At 35.2% G+C, this 18,632-nt stretch overlaps 1 protein-coding gene across 1 annotated transcript in view; it reads right to left on the bottom strand.

The window, feature by feature from the left end:
* Positions 1-15,432, bottom strand: part of LOC112049828 (probable cytochrome P450 49a1) — a 48,958-nt gene extending 33,526 nt beyond the window's left edge. The window contains exons 1-2 of the mRNA XM_052885258.1: positions 15,197-15,432; positions 8,980-9,161 (exon numbers count right to left, since the gene is read on the bottom strand). Coding sequence (XP_052741218.1) covers positions 8,980-9,161; positions 15,197-15,228 — 214 coding nt within the window. The 5' untranslated portion in view covers positions 15,229-15,432. The remainder of the gene's footprint in view (positions 1-8,979; positions 9,162-15,196) is intronic.
* Positions 15,433-18,632: the final 3,200 nt, after the last annotated feature.

The following is an 18,632-nucleotide window of genomic DNA, read 5'->3' as shown; positions in this document are numbered from 1 at the left end:
ACTAACTTGACCGCCTTCAAGCTGATCAGAAGTTAAATTTTTTTATTTAAAAGAATATGTGCCATATCTTTTTTTTATAATATAACCAATATTCCCATTCCCCTCCAACTAGTCGAGAAAGACTGTGCTAGGAGTGGGTACGATATCGAGAATCCATTCCTGTATGAATTTCTATTTTCTATTTAAATTAAGCCTGTGCCCTATAATAGAATAATCTAATTTAACTTTGTGCCAATTTTGATGAAATAAATATCGTTTACTTACGTGACTAATAAATATCATTGCACTTAATTATTTGTTTTTCTTTCTGTACCCGATAAGCGTTAAACATACAAAACATTACATACATTAGGGTTGGCACCTTTTTCTATTTAGGTATGTACGGATATAATTTAAGTATTTAAATTTTGTTTGTACTGAATTCTTATATGTGTGTAAGTGCACGTAGACTAGTAACGAAACTGTCGCTATTTTGTTTTTTTTACTAGAATTAACTTTAAGTTAGTAATTATATTTTTAACAAAAACAAACATACCCAAATTACCCTTTCTTTTGGTTTCGCCTTAGTCGGGTAAAAAAAGGTGTTTCAAATTTGACGAGTATGTATAATGTTTATTATTTCTCAAAGTATCGCAATGCGTTCTCCTATTCCACACTTCTCTGTTTCACTTCGTTTCTTTTACTGTTTATATTATCTTTGGTTGTACTATACTGTTGTAATGTAAACATAATAAGTAGCCATTCTTCAATATTTTCATAATATCAATTCAATACTTCATTCAATATTTTGTGTCCTATTGTCGCAACTTTCCTGTGTTGGTTCATCCATGAATTCTTGAAAGTCTTATTTTTAAATTTGTTGTCCTAATTTTTTGCTCTTTTTGACAACCCTACACAGTAAATAGTAGTTTAGGTACAATATAGATAACAAACAGGTATTAAGCGTATCAAATTCTTATTTCCGTAAGTCTTGAGATAAGAGTGCATTCGCGAAATGAATGACAGATAAAAATGAGAGATAATTTATCACGAAGCGTCTTATCATAATCGCATTTGGATATCTTACAGACGGTAAAGACTTGATCTGTTGATTTATGCTACTCTCTTTGTGAGAAATATATCGTCATCAACCCATATATTCGGCTCACTGCTGAGCTCGAGTCTCCTCTCAGAATGAGAGTGGTAAGGCCAATAGTCCACCACGCTGGCCCAATGCGGATTGGCAGACTTCACACACGCAGAGAATTGAGATAATTCTCTGGTATGCAGGTTTCCTCACGATGTTTTCCTTCACCGATTGAGACACGTGATATTTAATTTCTTAAAATGCACACAACTTAAAAGTTGGAGGTGTATGCCCCGGACCGAATTTGAACCCACATCCTCCGGAGTCGGAGGCAGAGGTCATATCCACTGGGCTATCTCGGCTCAAATTGAAAAATTGGAGAAATGTATCGCTACTTATATTCAGATGAAGTTATTTTATTTTATAGCATCGTTTAATTTGTTTTCTATATTTTTACTGACTGACCTTCTGAAAAAGCAGAAAGGTGCTCAATTTGATGCGTATGTTTTTTTTAATGTTTGTTACCTCATAACTTCGTCATTTATTACCCAATTTTGAAAATTCTTGTTTTGTTTGAAAGACTTCCGGATTGTTCTCATTATATATTTATGAAAATCGATCTAGTAATTTTGTGTTAAAATCAAGATGACTGAAATACGAGGCTGGTGGGAGGCTTCGGCCGTGGCTAGTTACCACCCTACCGACAAAGACGTACCGCCAAGCGATTTAGCGTTCCGATACGATGTCGTGTAGAAACCGAAAGGGGTTTAGATTTTCGTCTTCCCCCTAACAAGGTAGCCCGCTTCCACCTTAGATTGCATCATCACTTACCATCAGGTGAGATTGCAGTCAAGGGCTAACTTGTAAAGAATAAAAAAAAAAAACGATTTTTGAAGTTGGTTCCATTTTTACGTTAAGAATATTATTATTTATACAAGATCTGCCTATTTGTAATCCCCAACTGGTAAGGTTACTGTCCCTAGAGAAGGATTTAAACACAGTACAGACGACAGTAGGACTCCAATGCATTTTGGCGGCACTCGGGAAAGGATCGTCACTGTATCAACTCGAATAGTTCAGTATTCTTTGTATGAAAGTTCTTTCTGTATGCACACTTCACAGAATCACAACTTAAGCGTCTGGACTCGTCAGTCAGTCGTCAGTTCACGAACCGAGGCCACATAGTGACGATCTCTTTCCGAATCGATAGGAGCTAAGACCCTGGCGATAAAATTAATATTTTTAACATCCTAAACTTATACAGTAAAGGACGAAGTTAGGGGGCTAGCCAAAAGATACAAGAAGCGACTCCTTATTCATCCTAATATCTTAGCAAACAGACTCTTGACTGATGACTGTCCGAGGCGTCTTAAACGTAAACGCATACTCGACCTGGACATTTAAAAAACAGGACGCACCAAATGAGCGCCGACTCTTAATGAGGATCGACCTCCACAAGACAAAGACACTCGCAACATATTTGTTTATAGTCTTAGGACTGATCGCAGATTGGCCGTACAAGAAAAAAAAAAAAAAACATCTTAAACTAAAATAGCCTCCTCTTAACTCTTTGATTAGCACGGAACGGTAACATTATTTCATGTTGAATAGGGATGTTGACAGTTTTTTAAATTGTATACAAATTAAGAGTATACTAATAGCAAAACAATTTTGTAAAAGCAATAGAGTATCTGCGATCATTACTTTCGGAGCTACAGGGATTAAAAGGGTCAGATTTGCGGCGCTGCCGCGGATCCCTAAAACACGCTCCATACAAAATGACACGATTTAGTGACGTCGTTGGCTCGCTGATCGTTAGGTTTGTATGGGCGTTCAAATAAAATTACTAATATCTTTGTTATTTATGCGTTTATGTTTATAGTTCATTTATTGAAAAATGTCACATTTAATGTAAGGAAGCTAAAACTGTATGAATTTTCATCTAATTACGATAAAAAAAATTTAATAGATTTTGAAATTTTATAATCTTATTTATTTTGCAAATATCCAGACAATCTTTGCTTTTTATGTATAAATGAGTTAACATTAACCTTATTTACCCGAATGTATTAAAAAATCAATATATTCAAACCTAGTCATCATCCCCATTGCCGTATGTTATCTGTGTGAATTGCCCACACTTATGCCACTCCGTTTCGTGCGTTCGCGTGAAATTTCTTTTTATTTTGTTCCTCGCATTTCGCTCGCCGTTTGGTTCTCACCAAGAGGAACACTTCTAGTAAAGCGATGTTATTATACCAGTTTAGGTAGCGTTGCTAAATTGCATTTCTCATTGGCTACAAATCCTGTTTATCGGCAGTAAGCGCTCCCATCCGCTTGCAGCTGATCATTACGTTGAGCACGCTTTATTCTAACCTACCAATGTATTTAAACTAGTGCCCTTCCTTGTTCTAAATATTGAATAATTTCGTTTTCCGTTGTCTATTTCATAATTAACAACCTCAGCTCACTGTTGAGCACAAGTCTTCTCCAGGTTAGGCTAATAGTCCACCATGCTGGCCCAATGCGGATTAGCAGACTTCACATACGTCTAGAAATGAGAAAATTATCAGGTATGCAGGTTTAATCACATAAGCAGATATGCAGGTACGTCTTTGCAGGTAAGGTAGTAACTAGTCACGGCCGAAGCCAACCTGCCAGACCTGGACCAATTAAGAAAGACGCATACCACTGCGTCACAGAGGCCGTTGAAGCATAGTTGGTGGTTTGTCTGTCTGTGTTAGTCTCCAAAACTCTATTTTCTTATAAGATTCAATAGCTCATTGGTCGGTGCTGATGTCTGGAAAGAGATGTGTAATCTAGTTTTTTTTTTTCATCAGGGTAAAAAGAGTAGTTGTCAAAAGAATGAAAGAGAATAGTTGGTTCTCCACATAAGCGAACATTCTTAGACGTAAACGCAACTGTGAAACTAGTAAAACATCGTATAATAAACTCTTATAGACTAGACTAGTTTTTGCTCAGAAATTGCAAATAATTCTTAAAAAAAAAACAACTTAGCCGTTTTCGTAATCGCTTAACGCAATCTAAGAACCATTTCGATCAGCGGCCTTTATGTATCTCAGTGTACCATTCAAACAATGAGTCACTACATCGATTTTTATCGTATTTTCGATTTCGATTGCAAAAACGAAAATACGATGAAGAACGATGTAGTGACTGATTACTTGAATGGTACACCGAGTTATATAATAACCCTGCAGGTCAGCTTTGAAACAATTAAAACCGCATCATAATAGGTTCGTTCTTTTAGAAGCTACAGTAACACACTGATAGATAGATAGACAGAACATACATTTTCTGAATACTAATATATACCACAGTTTTTTACTAATATTATAAACGTGAAAGTTTGTATGGATGTATGTTTGTTTGGATGTTTGTTACTCTTCAATGTCGCAATTTTTTTTCTATTCTTTAAAAGTTAGCCCTTGATTACAATCTTACCTGATGGTAAGTGATGATGCAATCTAAGATGGAAGCGGGCTACCTTGTTAGGAGGAGGATGATGATGGTTAGGTTTCTACACGACATCGTACCGGAACGCTAAATCGCTTGGCGGTACGTCTTTGTCGGTAGGGTGGTAACTAGAAACGGCCAAAGCCTCCCACCAGCCAGACCTGGACCAATAAGGAGAACCTCAATCAGCCCAGCTGGGGATCGAACCCAGGACCTCCGTCTTGTAAATCCACCGCGCACACCACTGCGCCACGGAGGCCGTCAAAAGCTAGCTTGGTACTAATAAAGCGATTTGGCTGAAATTTGGAATGGAAATAGATTTTACTCTGGATTAAAACATGGGCTACCCGAATTTTTATTTTACCCCGAAAAATCCGAGATTTACAAAAACCTGATGGTTGATGGTTATTTTAGAATTTAAACTATCGCGAGTGTTATTCATATTAATTGATTATGAAACACGGCTAAAACTCACGTGATATTAGGTCGGAGTATATCAGTTTGTATCGTTTTTTTTTTTATTCTTTACAAGTTAGCTCTTGACTACAATCTCACCTGATGGTAAGTGATAATGCAGTCTAAGATGGAAGCGGGCTAACATGTTAGGGGGAGGATGAAAATCCACACCCTGTCGATTTCTACACGGTATCGTACCGGAACGCTAAATCGCTTGGCGGTACGTCTTTGCCGGTAGGGTGGTAACTAGCCACGGCCGAAGCCTCCCACCAGCTAGACCTGGAAGAAAATCTCAATCTGCCCAGCCGGGGATCGAACCCAGGACCTCCGTGTTTGTAAATCCACCGCGCAAGCCACTGCGCCACGGAGGCCGTCAAAAATCGTGCCGCGTTGCAAGTACCTGCTCATGACTAAGGGCCCCGTATGGGTTCGAAACTAGTCGGGCATACTCTGACCTAATATCACGTGAGTTTCATAATATATCATAATAAAGAGCCGTGTTTCATAATCAATTAAGATTTTGATGGTATGAATGTTTGTTACTCTTTCACGCCTTTGCTACTGAACCGAATCGTCTGAAATTTGAAGTAGAGATGGTCAACGATGTCCGTTTTGTCCCCCTTGCTAACAAATTAAAGGCTAGGGCCAGATATGGGCGTTTCTTTTTCTGCTCAGAAAACACAAAACGATACCTAAAGCATTTATTTTTTTTGTTTTTTTTTTTCGGCTGTATGTATGTTTTTTTTATTATTTATTATCTATCAATTTGTTTATAGTTGTCACTTTATCTACATAAAATATACAAAACACTATAATAAATTAATTAAAACTAAGAATTACACAGTATATTAAATTTAAATTTATAATAAATAAAATAATTATAACAAATACACACCATCTAATTGTTCACCCAGAGGCAAGGTACCCAATACACTAGCGCTATTGTTATTCTTAAGCATTTATTAAGCATTTATTGTTATTCTCTGCGTAATATTACTTCCCGTAGGTGTTTAATATTAGTTATTATTAGCTATCGGTCACATACGTCGGTGCGTTGACACAATAACTGGTCACTATCTTTGTTGGTTGCAGCTTACAAAGGCCCGCAAACAATATGTGTGGGTTATTAATTTTTATCACGTGTTAGAGTACGAGATAATCTCGGCTCATGGCAATAATCTATGTCTGGTATCTTTGATTGTTCCCAATCCTTTGGAAACGGAGTGAATCATTGTCTGAGGTTCGACACAATAAGGTTATATTATGTAAAACATGTCTGGGGTGCAGACAAAGATTTTATACTGTTAGATATGACACTAGCGCGTTGAAACTGAGGCACATAAGTGGCTAATTGTCTTAATTTCACTTAGTCGCATTGTAAACAAATAATATTTAAATATTGTCTACAATGTCCAGTTGCTTGTCCATGAAGTGTAAAAACTATATATAGGTACATAAATATATAATGCAAGTAAACACAAAATAGACGTGAAGCCCTGTGGATATGACCTCTGCATCCGATTCCAGAGGGCGTAGGTTCGAATCCGGCCCGAGGCATGCACCTCCAACTTTACAGTTGTGTGAATTTTAAAAAATTAAATATCACGTGTCTCAAACGGTGAAGGAAAACATTGTGAGGAAACCTGCACATCAGATATTTTTTTTAATTCTCTGCGTTTGTGAAGTCTGCCAATCTGCATTGGGCCAGCGAGGTAGAGTAGAGTATTGGCCTAAATTGGCGAAGAAGTAATTCATAGCTAAGGTAATAATAATTATATAATATAATAATAGTTATTGCGTAAATAACTTTTAAAAATAAAAATAAATCAAAGCCTTAGCCAATACAGCTACTTCAGTATCTACGTTATATAAGTCTAGATCAAACAATAAATTGGACAGTTGATATCTTTCAACCAAGTCCAAGTTATGTAGGAAGACCAGATAACTAGATAGAACCAGTTGGCTATAAATATAACTCAGGTTATTGCGGTGACTTTCTCTTATTCATAGTATTGCAAAAGTAAGTTTGTCTGAATGTTACTATTTCACGGCTAAACAAATGAACCGATTTTGATGAATTTTGGCATAGAGATAAATCAGATCTTAGAGCAGAATATGGGCTAGTTTGTGTTTCAAAAAATATTTGAAGGAGATGAAACAGGGTTTGTAAGTAACTCCTTAATTTTTTAGTAATGTACCTATATTTATGAAAGTTTTAGCATACATCGTGAGATGTGATTTAAGAATTTTTAAATTTAAACTTTAAAGGGTTTAAAAGGGTTGAAAATTTTGAAAATGGCTTTATTTTTCATTCCTTACGAGTTAGCCCTTGACTACAATCTCATCTGATCGTAACTGATGATGCAATCTAAGATGGAAGCGGGCTAACTTGTTATGAAAATCCACACTCCCTTCGGTTTCTACACGACATCTTACCGGAACGCTAAACCGCTTGGCGGCATGTCTTTGGTAGGTTGGTATAATAGCCACGGCCGAAGCCTCCCACCAGCCAGACCTGGACCAACTATCAATCGGCGTAGCTGGGCAATATTGGTTTAAAATAAGTAACTATTAAGTTTTGTAAAATTTTAATATTTTTCAAAGATTTACTGTAATTAATTGATTATTGTTAAAATCTAAAATATAAAAGGGATAAATGGGGTATGAAAGCTTACACTGATGTTCTAGCGGACGAAGTCACTGGCGTTCGCTAGTATTATGCGTAAATAGCAGCACACTACGAACATTCCAGCTCAACGTAAACCATTCCGCGAGTGTAAATCTGCCGAGATAGACTAAAAATTCACGTCAAGCGAAATTGGGGCCTGTGTCTAATGAAATTAATTACTCTAATCTTAGTTTCTCTTAGCGGTGAGATACGCGCGGCTTCAAATTACGAGTTTTTACCTTTTTTTTGATACCTACATCTGTTGTTGTTTAGGATTCTATTTTTGAATTTATGTGCTGTATGCAGGTTGCTGAGGAGTATTTCCCATAAATATGGGATTATTTTTTACTAAAAAATAATTTAAAATGTGTTCTAAAACATGTTAAAAAATGTGTTCTAAAATTGATATTTTCGGAGCAAATAATATTTCTTTTGTAAATAGATCTTTAAATGTGTCCCTTATACGCGTCCTTACGCATGACGTAGCCTAACTTTAAAATTTTTAAATGCAAAGATAGATAAAGGTGTGTGTTACATGAATAGTCGGAATTATTTGAACTTCTTTGTATGAAAACATAAAAAGTTTTTAATTTTTAGTTAAAAAAATATTACTTTTGCAGATCGGCTCCTATACTATATGTGGATTCGTCAACTCCTTGAAATTATGGGAAATACTCCCCAGCACCCTGTATAATAATTGCAACGACATACATGCCTTTGAAAATGAAACTACAGAATACATAACGAAACACAGATATGAAGCTTGTCAGCAGAAAGTAATACTAAAATGAAAAATGATCGTAGCAAATTGATTACTTAAGTTTACAGCATTACTATAAACCTAAACTAACAGCGAACAGGAATATTTATATGTATATATATATCATATATCTATATATCATATCATCATCATCATCATCATCATCATCATCATCATCATCATCATCATCATCATCATCATCATCATCATCATCATATTGCATGGACTTCCAAACAAAATGGTCTCGAGCCGCTAGCATCCAGCGGCTCCTTGCAACCCGCTTGATGTCTTTAGTCCACCTAGTGGGGGGTCGACCAACACTGCGCTTTCCGGTGCGGGGTCGCCATTCCAGCACCTTGGGACCCCAACGTCCATCGGCTCTTCGAACTATATGGCCTGCCCATTGCCACTTCAGCTTCGCGACTCGCTGAGCTATGTCAGTGACTTTGGTTCGTCTGCGGATCTCCTCATTTCTGATTCGATCACGCAGAGAAACCCCAAGCAATAATAGAATATTACCTATTCTATAATAATATATTAATAGAATATTACCTATTCTGGGTAGAACGTGAGCATGGTGTCTCATCATGGGCAGGGCGATGGGGCCGGGGATGTCGGTGAATCTCTTGTAGCTGGCGCTGAGTGCCGGCGCCGCCACGTTGCGTCTCTGCGGCGAGGTGGACGTGCGCCGGGACGCCGACGTCGACAGCTGCCGACGCGTCGGCCGGGACAAACTGTGAGATATCATCATCGTTAACAACCGTTCGCGCGGTAATTAAATACCTGTCCATGAAAAATGTCAGTACGGAGAAGATACATCAAGACTTGCGGGAAACATAAGGTGGTAATGCTCCTACATATCCTACAATTGCACCTTGGTGTGCTGACGGTGAAGAAAAACATTGTGAGGAAACCTGCATACCAGAGAATTTTCTTAATTATCTGCGTGTGTAAAGTCTGCCAATCCGCATTGGGCCAGTGTGGTGGACTATTGGCTCATTCTGAGAGGAGACTCAAGCACAGCAGTGAGCCGAATATGGGTTGATAACGATGAACGTGCTGAGTTTAAGCGAGAAAGAACTTCCACCAATGACGAACACTTCAACTTCGCAGCTAGTTGAGCTATGTCAGTGACTTTGGTTCTTCTGCGGATCTCCTCATTTTTGATTCGATCACGCAGAGATACTCCTAACATAGATAGCTCGTTCCATCGTTCAATTGTCTTATAACTAGCTTTAACTGACTCGCTAAATAAGGACTCCAAGTGCCGCAGACTGTCCGCTTCTAATGTATAAAATCGTTCTATTTATAGCTCGTGATTCAGAATGTTTACGACGCTTAGGATGCCGCGAGGACTTGCAAGACGCCGCGGGAATTTAGATTACATTTTTTGTCATGCAATACTGTCATAGTGAAACGGAGTATGGACTTCTAATTTATTTCAAGTTTTAGGTTATTATAGGTAAATGGACTTTTTTGCAATTCGTCAATCACAAGTGGTCTGTATATAGATTAAATTGAGAACATAATACGATAACTAGACTTCCTTGAGAAAATTTGAGTTTTTATTATTGAAAGCTGAAAGTTTGTGTAATCCATGCCTCTACCATATATGACAGGTAAGTATGGTAGACAATGGAACTTAGATCGTAGTGGGTTTGTGAGATAGCAGGTATCAGAAAAACACTGTTAAAAATTCTTTAACATGTTTTTCACACTTCAAGGATCTCAAACGAACGATAGCCACGAGGCTTAGTGTGGGCCATGATTGCTCATGATATCATAAAAAATGTTACAAAAAATACATTTAATACTAGGGCAGCTGAAGATCTAGACTAAACGCTTGAAACCTGCTTCCTCCTAAAGCCACCGTCTAAACTTAATAACTGCCTACCTCATTTGCCTATGATAGTATTAATAATTGACTGATCACAAGGCTTATACCACAGGATCATCCTCAACGCAACCACAAACGCATTAATCCTTCACTATTGGATAAAATTACATAATCTACAAAGTTGTCTGAATTTGTAGGTGCAGCGTTGATTGAAAATAGTTGATTTAGTTCCTACAATGAACTTATAATCCATTATTGGTATTTTTACAATTACAATGCAAGATGCAAAAAAAGAAAGTTTTTTAGATCACATAGATCCCGATACAAGTCCCGTAGACGCGGCGCCAATGTCTTAATGGCGCTCATAGTCATTTGGCAATGGCGGTCTTATTATCATTTGCGTAAGGCGCTGTCAATTTTAGTTCAGGTTTTAGCCGCAGGACTTCTTTCGTGGCGCGGAGTCTAGTAAGTGGTGGATTTAACAAATAAATAAATGGCAGTTAGACAGAGAATGGAACACTTGAATAACACTGCCACCAAACATGCGTGTGAACAGTAGGCTTTTAGTTTATTTACCATAGGTAACGCATTCTAAACGCAACAGCAAACGCATTGATGTGGCCTTTATTGGATAACATTACATAATCAACAAAATTGTGTGAATTTGTACGCATTTCGTTTACCATAGGTAACGCATTCTTAACACAACAGCAAACGCATTGATGTGGCCTTTATTGGATAACATTACATAATCAACAGAATTGTGTGAATTTGTACGCATTTTGTTTACTATAGATAACGCATTCTAAGCGCAACAGCAAACGCATTGATGTGGCCTTAATTGGATAACATTACATATTCAACAGAATTGTGTGAATTTGTACGCATTTTGTTTACCATAGGTAACGCATTCTAAACGCAACAGCAAACGCATTGATATGGCCTTCGCTATTGGATAAGATTACATAATCTATAAAGTTGTACGAATTTTTTAGGCATTTTTTTAGGCACTTGGCAGCCGTGACCGACGGCACATACCTCCTTACAGATTACAATTTTGTGCGTTATCACACATTACATAACGCGTGTCGCGTGCATGATAACTTCACCACTATCACTGCCCTAATCTATATTTTAATACTGCTGCAACGTGCAACTTAATCGATAACTTTTTAACATTTCCTTATTGTAGTTGACAACACTAAATCTTCTTAATTGTTATCATTAGACAATAATTCATGATTATAAATGTTCAGTGAATTTGGATTTATAATGCTGGGGCAAGTCAAATTAGTCATCATTATCAGGCTGGCCAGGTCTCCATCTTTATAGAAGAGAGGATATAGAACTTAGACACATCCATGCTCCAATACGGAATGGCAGACTTATTACTTAGGTTGGTAAAATTTGAATCCTATCTAAATGTGCATATGGGAACCAAATTCAATCTCTAAAATGGTGTCGTTATCGAAAATGCCAACAAAAGAAATGATATCTAAGTGGGTGCCAAATTCTATAAATTATAGAACCTAGTATACATTTAAGCTCTAGATAAGTTTACATTTACAGGATTTATATGTAAACCAAATTTAATGTCTTCATGTTAAATAGATTTTGATTTATTAAGTAAACAAAAGTGGCCTCAAATGGTTCCTGTAATATGCGATAAGGTACCTTATTTCTTTGTCAGCCGTTCTCTCTAATTTGGCACTCATATATTAATGATAATGGCCGAAACCAACGGCTTAATGTACTCTTCACTCTACGGCACGGGGCTTTAACACCACCAACTGCAGTTTCTACTGAAAATTACTTGGATGAAGAGCTCGGCCCAGGATAGCAGGAAGTTGGGAATTATGATCCAAGAGTCGGTGTTCTAATTTAAAAGGAGACCACCGACTCTTGGAATAAATTTAATTTTAATTTAATTTCAAGACAAATGATTAAAATAATTAAATATATCATGTAATTTGGTATAACATCACATAAGTATTGATTAGTTTTTGAAACAAATCTCATTTTATCTGAACCTGGAATTATTTTCTGCTACTGCTATAGTGCACGTCTACGAAAAAAAAACAAAATACTATTTGTCATATACATATAGAATATATCTTATATAGTCGAGAGATTTTCATAGCTTTTAAGGAGTTGGATTTGATCTAAAAAGTTTTGGCTACATTGTCGGCTACATTGTAGAAAGATATTGATAAAAGATAAAGTTTTTTATTAACCAAATACAAATAAAATAAATGGAATTATTAGATAGGACCTATAGAATTCACACCGTGTCCAGAGTTTAAAATTAGGTTTAAAAATAGAGATACGTAGGTATATGAATAGACAGGGTCATCGATAATAATGCAATTATTCTCATTGTATGAAAAAAAAGGAAACAAATCATTCTACGATTATTAAATAGGTACAATGTAAATACCTTTACAAACACAATTATACAAATTAAACACATTGTTGTGTTGTGTGCTAAATAATAACAAATAACAAGCATCCTAAACAGGTTTACATTCGCAAAACAAGCGTGACTGAGACTCGTATGTGGTTATTTTTATTTTAAAAGTTCACACGATATTGACGTCGATATGTTTGTAAGGATTCGGAGATTTTTTTTTAATATTTTGGCATGGAGGATTAACTTTTTTTGGCAAAATATTAAAGCATATACTCGTAATACAACTTAGAGCTCATTTGTTTTGTTTTAGTAAATCCTGAATGAAAAATCGAAGCTTAAAATTATATTATTTTTTTTTTACACAATTTGAATACATCGAATTTATTGATACTGGAGTTACGAGTACTAAATGAATAAATTGCACAAAATCATAGTGTTTTTGCTTTACACCGTAACAAATACACACATTTATTCATCTTTTGACAAAATATACAAATCGCTTATTAAGTAGGTATCTTATATTACCACAGAATAAATTTTTATAAGATACTACGAGCATTCTGCTTTAGCAGTATTTTTAGATGGGATTATGGTCCAGTCATGTTTTGTAAAAGATAATAAGCTAATAAAATGTGTACATAAATAACAACTTTAGACAAAATAATAGATAACTTTATAATTAAATATTTCAGGAATGTCTATACATATATATCTACTGTGACATATACGTAATGTATACAGTATACCTACACAGTTGTTTTTATTTCGGAAGCCGGTCTGCCAGTCTTGGAGTCGCGATAATTTGCAACAATGGCAATGAAATTCAACCTAAACACAATTGGATAAGGTCGCATTTCCCTTAAGTTCTTGGTGTAAAATGAATACTGCGCAGAATGTGGTCCATAACGAATGCCCACTCGATACGGAGCCTTGGTGCAGCCAAGTTCAAGGACAAAAGAAGAATAAACAATTAAACGTTTTTTTCTTTAGAAAATATTTGCGACATTTATCATGGGCCTTGCTCTTACACTATTAAAGTATTATCTATTTTCCGTTTCTATTATACTCAGAGTGTTAATGGATATAGAACCCTAATTATATGTTGGTAAAACACATTTTCACTGAACGTATTTTCTGTTGAGTTTTTTTTAAATGACACCGGTTTGCGGCAGTTTTTTGTGCATTCACATAGATAACAAAACGTGTCGTGTTGGTGGTTTTTGTGTGGGTTGATATTATAAATCGAAAATTTAAAAAAATATATATATAAACATTAATCATGGTGCATTTCTATAAAAACATTGATGAATGATGTTTTTTATAAAATCCAGTAAAATTAAAAAAAAATAGTAAAAGTATGGATGTCCACCGAACCTCTTTATAGGAGAGCGGATATGGGTGTACCACCAACTTCCCAAAACGGACTGAGAAAGTTTCTTAGAAGAAAATATCAGTAGGCTTTATAGCCAGGGCTCGAACCAAGGAACTCGTGATCCGAACCCACGTCGGCTAATCACTAGACCAGTGGTCTGATCTCCATTTCCCTTCCTGATGATAAAAGATATTGAGAAATTAATTGTAAATAATGATCGTAGAATTGCTATCGTGGTGTGTTGACGGTCGTTGACCTCTCCGTTCGCTGTTTTGGCTTGCCTACGTAACCGTTTTTTACAACTAAACGTGTACTCCAAAATTTTTTTTATATTGTGTCCAAAAGTGCCTAAACTTTACCTATATTTTTTCGTTTAAAATTCACTCACACTTTTTTTTGTTATCATTGTAATTAATCCAGGAGAAAGGGCTGGTTATCCTTGACATAGATCCAGATCCAGATATGATGATGAAGATGATGATAATTGTGTGATAAATAAATAAATAAACGAAATACAACTGTTTATAAAATTGTATAAAAAATAAAATAAAATAAAATTCAAAATCTCCAAACCAAATTAAAACTCTTTAAAAAATCGAAAGCTAGAATATCACCCGCTCGTTGCAAAAAATAAACATTTAATCAAATGGTATTCGCGTTGGTATAAAAAAATTCTCACAACTGGTCCTGAACATTAGTATGGTAATTTATTCACATAGAGGTTTTTTATTGCGCATTACACCGTCTATGTTGTGGGTAGGTAGGACTAACAGTGCGAATTTAAATTTAAGGTCACCAAAACTAGTTTCACAGACATTGTTTACATAGCCGGCTCTTTTACTATAAAATAGGTTTAATTTAGCTTTACTTATAATAAAATCCTTTTGTAATTTTAGTTTTATAACTGCAAAAGTTCTAAATTACAAACAAATACATAAATAAATTGTAATAGTTATTGTTAAATGAAAAGTAAGGCAGCTGTGTAAACAAAACCGTTCGAATTCAACGCAATTTGAATTTCGAATCGAATAACCAGAGTTAATTTATTATAATATTAAAACACTCGAGTCTTGTGCTTTCTTAAATTAAAAAAATAGCTTTGAACACTTTCTTTTTATTTTATTCACATTCTAAATTCAAATTTACTCACAGGCAGTGACGGGCCATCACCGATGAGGACATTTTTGCAAATGTTTAATCCACGTATTCACAATCACACAAGTTCACAATACACTGAGCATTTTATTTATAAAGTTTTTTTTATTTATTATTATTAATAAAGTTTTTATTTATTTATTGGTAGCGGGCGGTGACCGGTATTCGATTCCTCGCGCGGGTAGTCAATGCGTGCATCCAACGCCGCGCGTACAAAAGTAGTGTTGGCAAGTTTTAAACAACTTTAACTTATCGATGAAAGGGAAGGGGTGGCCGTTTGTTTATTTATAGCATGTTGTTGTAGTGGGAGTGACGGTGCCGAGGATCGGTTTCGATGTCTGCTTCAACTATAAATTAGTGGTGAACCGCAAAGCTTCGGTTTAATGGTTAATGTTAAAACAGTATCAATTGTGTAAAATAGGTATAAGGCATACTGGATATATTTTGTGCAATTATAACAATCTAGGATTAATTTAGCTGGTATATCTAATCCTTGATCATTAGGTGATAGATACCATTTTGTGAAAGTAAATAAATGATTTGGATGGATTTATATAAAAAGTCGATCAATGCCGATTTTGTTACTTATTGACGCTGTGAAATAGGTAAATGTTATGCCATCATCCTCATTTGTTGTGTAAATATTTTGTACATTAATTAAGCAAACTAAATAAATTAAACAATACTTATTTAAGTTTTTAATGAGATGGTAAAAAAAAGTTGGTAATGTGTTTCAGTGCATCCTTCTCAGTGGTAAGTAAAAAAAAAAAATAGGTACTTATAATTTGTATTGTATTGTATTATTTTATTGTATTGTATTCTGAATAATGTTATCTGCAGTTACCTAAATGCAATGTAACCAAAACTATAGTGTTGTAAATCATGAAAGATAAAAAAACATATCGATATAATAAATGACATCACTTGATAAGGAACTTTGGACCAGGGCCTTTGTTTACAATTTAGATTGGATTGAATTGCTTTCAAGGATAAATATATCCAATACAGAGCAATAACGGTCAACCGAAATACAGTATTAAATCTTTATTTAATCTTTATATACGTTATTTGCACATATTAATTACATCAAGTAGTTTGTTTGTTTTGCATACGTATCTTTATTGGAATAGCTTCGTCGCTGAAGTACCTACCTATTAAACCGGTTCGGAATCATAATAATTCGATTCATGAGCGGAGAAAAGAAAACAAAAAAGAATATTGATTTATTATTTTCATACGACCTAAGATACTTAGGTTCAGTAAAGTAAGTTCCAGAAAATATCACAATCAAATTACTTACTGGATCACTAGTTTTTATTGAAATATACATGTTACCTACAAGTATGTAGGGATATAATTCATACAAGATAGACAGAGCGTCCTTTTTAAAGTCGGTCGGTCTTCACATAGGAGAGAAATTTGAACGCAGGAATGAAGGCACGGCTAAAAACACATATACAACATAAAACCTCCACTTTTTGGATGTCGGTTAAAGTAGTGTCTCCATAATTGCTAATAACATTATATTTTAGTGGTGAAAACGTGACTTATCGCTTTTTTTGATGCGCGCAACCCTACATGTAGTGATTACGATAACAATTGTATTCTTTGTTTATATTTTTATCGTGAACGTTCACAAGAATTTGGGAAACAATAAATCAATGGTTAACAATAGTTCAATCGTTAACAGTGAATTGAATTCCCAGAAGTTCTGGGTTCAATCATCGTTGTTGTTAAATAGTTAGGTACCTACCTCTTATCAAAGGCGTTTTGGTTATACAAAGATTTTGAATGATTCTTTGAAAAAATGTTATTTCATTTGAAATAATATTTTCCAAGGAAAAACGAGCCACTTTCAAAGTATGTATATTACTATTTTATCATATACTCCAAGTCAAAATTCATTTATTTCAAGTAGACTTAGTTTATTTAAGCACTTTTGAAATATTAGTTTATGGAATGATATTATGGTGGTAAATCAAAGATTTAGAATGAAAATTATGAGTATTTCTTGAAGAATATTTAAGTAACAATACCTCAATCCAGGCCATGAAGTCGCAGTGCCAAAAAAAAATCTCCGAATCACTTCACCGCGGCTAGTTGCCTCGACTGGTGACAGAAAAGCGGACTCATTTTTTGCGCAAAGCATCAGCCTGGCTGTCCAGCGCGGAAATGCAGCCAGTATTCTTGCCACCATTCCACGTTGGCATGATTTGTAGTTATAGGATAAGTTAGCTTAAATTCCTTATTGTATTCTTTCTCATTAAAAAATCCAGAAAGTAGATAAGATTACTAACATAAATTCTGTATAAAATTATGCAAGAAATAAAAGGCTTTTTTATTTTTTATTTTTATTTTTTTATTTTTATTTATTTTATTTTATTTTAGATAAGAGTAGATCGTTAAGCAATTTTTGAGCCTCCTAAGCCATAGGATGCTTCGTAATTTATACGACAGAACAACACTTGCCTAGTCAGCTAATAGGTTTACACTTGTAAAGGTAATGGTTTAAAAGAACACCCTTTGTACATACCTGAGAAGGTAATTACTCAAAAATCTACATAACAACGGCGTACCGTAGATTTTAATTAGAATTAAAAAGGGTTCAGACCTAAATCTCTCACTCCTTGCAGGTCATTTGATAAAACGATCCATTGATATACCAAACTTTATACTATAATTAATATATTTTTTACTTTAGTTCTTACTAGAAGAGACTGCGTGGTTCCAGTTCCCGCAAGAACACGGGGATAAAATACCCTTCCTCGATAAGTGGGCTATCTAACACTGAAATAATTTTTCAAATCGGACCAGGAGTTCCTGAGATTAACGCGTTCAGCCAAACAAACAAAGAAAGCGTTATAATTTTAGTGTTGATTAATTATTTAATAAGTAACTTTTGTGCCTGAGTTGTGAGTATTCACTAGATTTTGATCATTTTTACGTGTGTGAAAAGTCTGCCAATACGCATTAGGCCATCGTGGTGGACTATTAGCACCCCTCTCATTCTTAGAGGAGACTCGTGCTCAATAGTAAGCCGAATATGGGTTGTTGATGATGATGATGTAAGTACGTGATCTTTGAAAGTCCTTACGAAGGACTTATTCTAGCACATGCCATCTTATGGATTTTAATGATGATGATTAACTAAAGCTAACATAGCTATAAATGTATGACTAATTTGGCCATCCAATATATCTTTGTTTTAATTCTTTCCAAGTTAGCCCTTGACTACAAATTCACCTGATATTAAGTGATGATGCAATCTAAGATGGAAGGGGGCTAATTTGTTAGGAGAAGATAAAAATCCACACCTATATTCCATACTAATATAATAAGAGTTTGTCAGTTTGTGACATTGTAGGGAGTCATCTATGGGCATACTGAACCGATTTTAATATGAACCGATAAAATTGGTTTACCAATAGAAA

Source organism: Bicyclus anynana, chromosome 14 (assembly GCF_947172395.1).
Source record: "Bicyclus anynana chromosome 14, ilBicAnyn1.1, whole genome shotgun sequence".
In the NCBI taxonomy this organism is placed as follows: Eukaryota; Metazoa; Arthropoda; class Insecta; order Lepidoptera; family Nymphalidae; genus Bicyclus; species Bicyclus anynana.
This window is presented reverse-complemented; position numbering and strand designations above follow the sequence as displayed.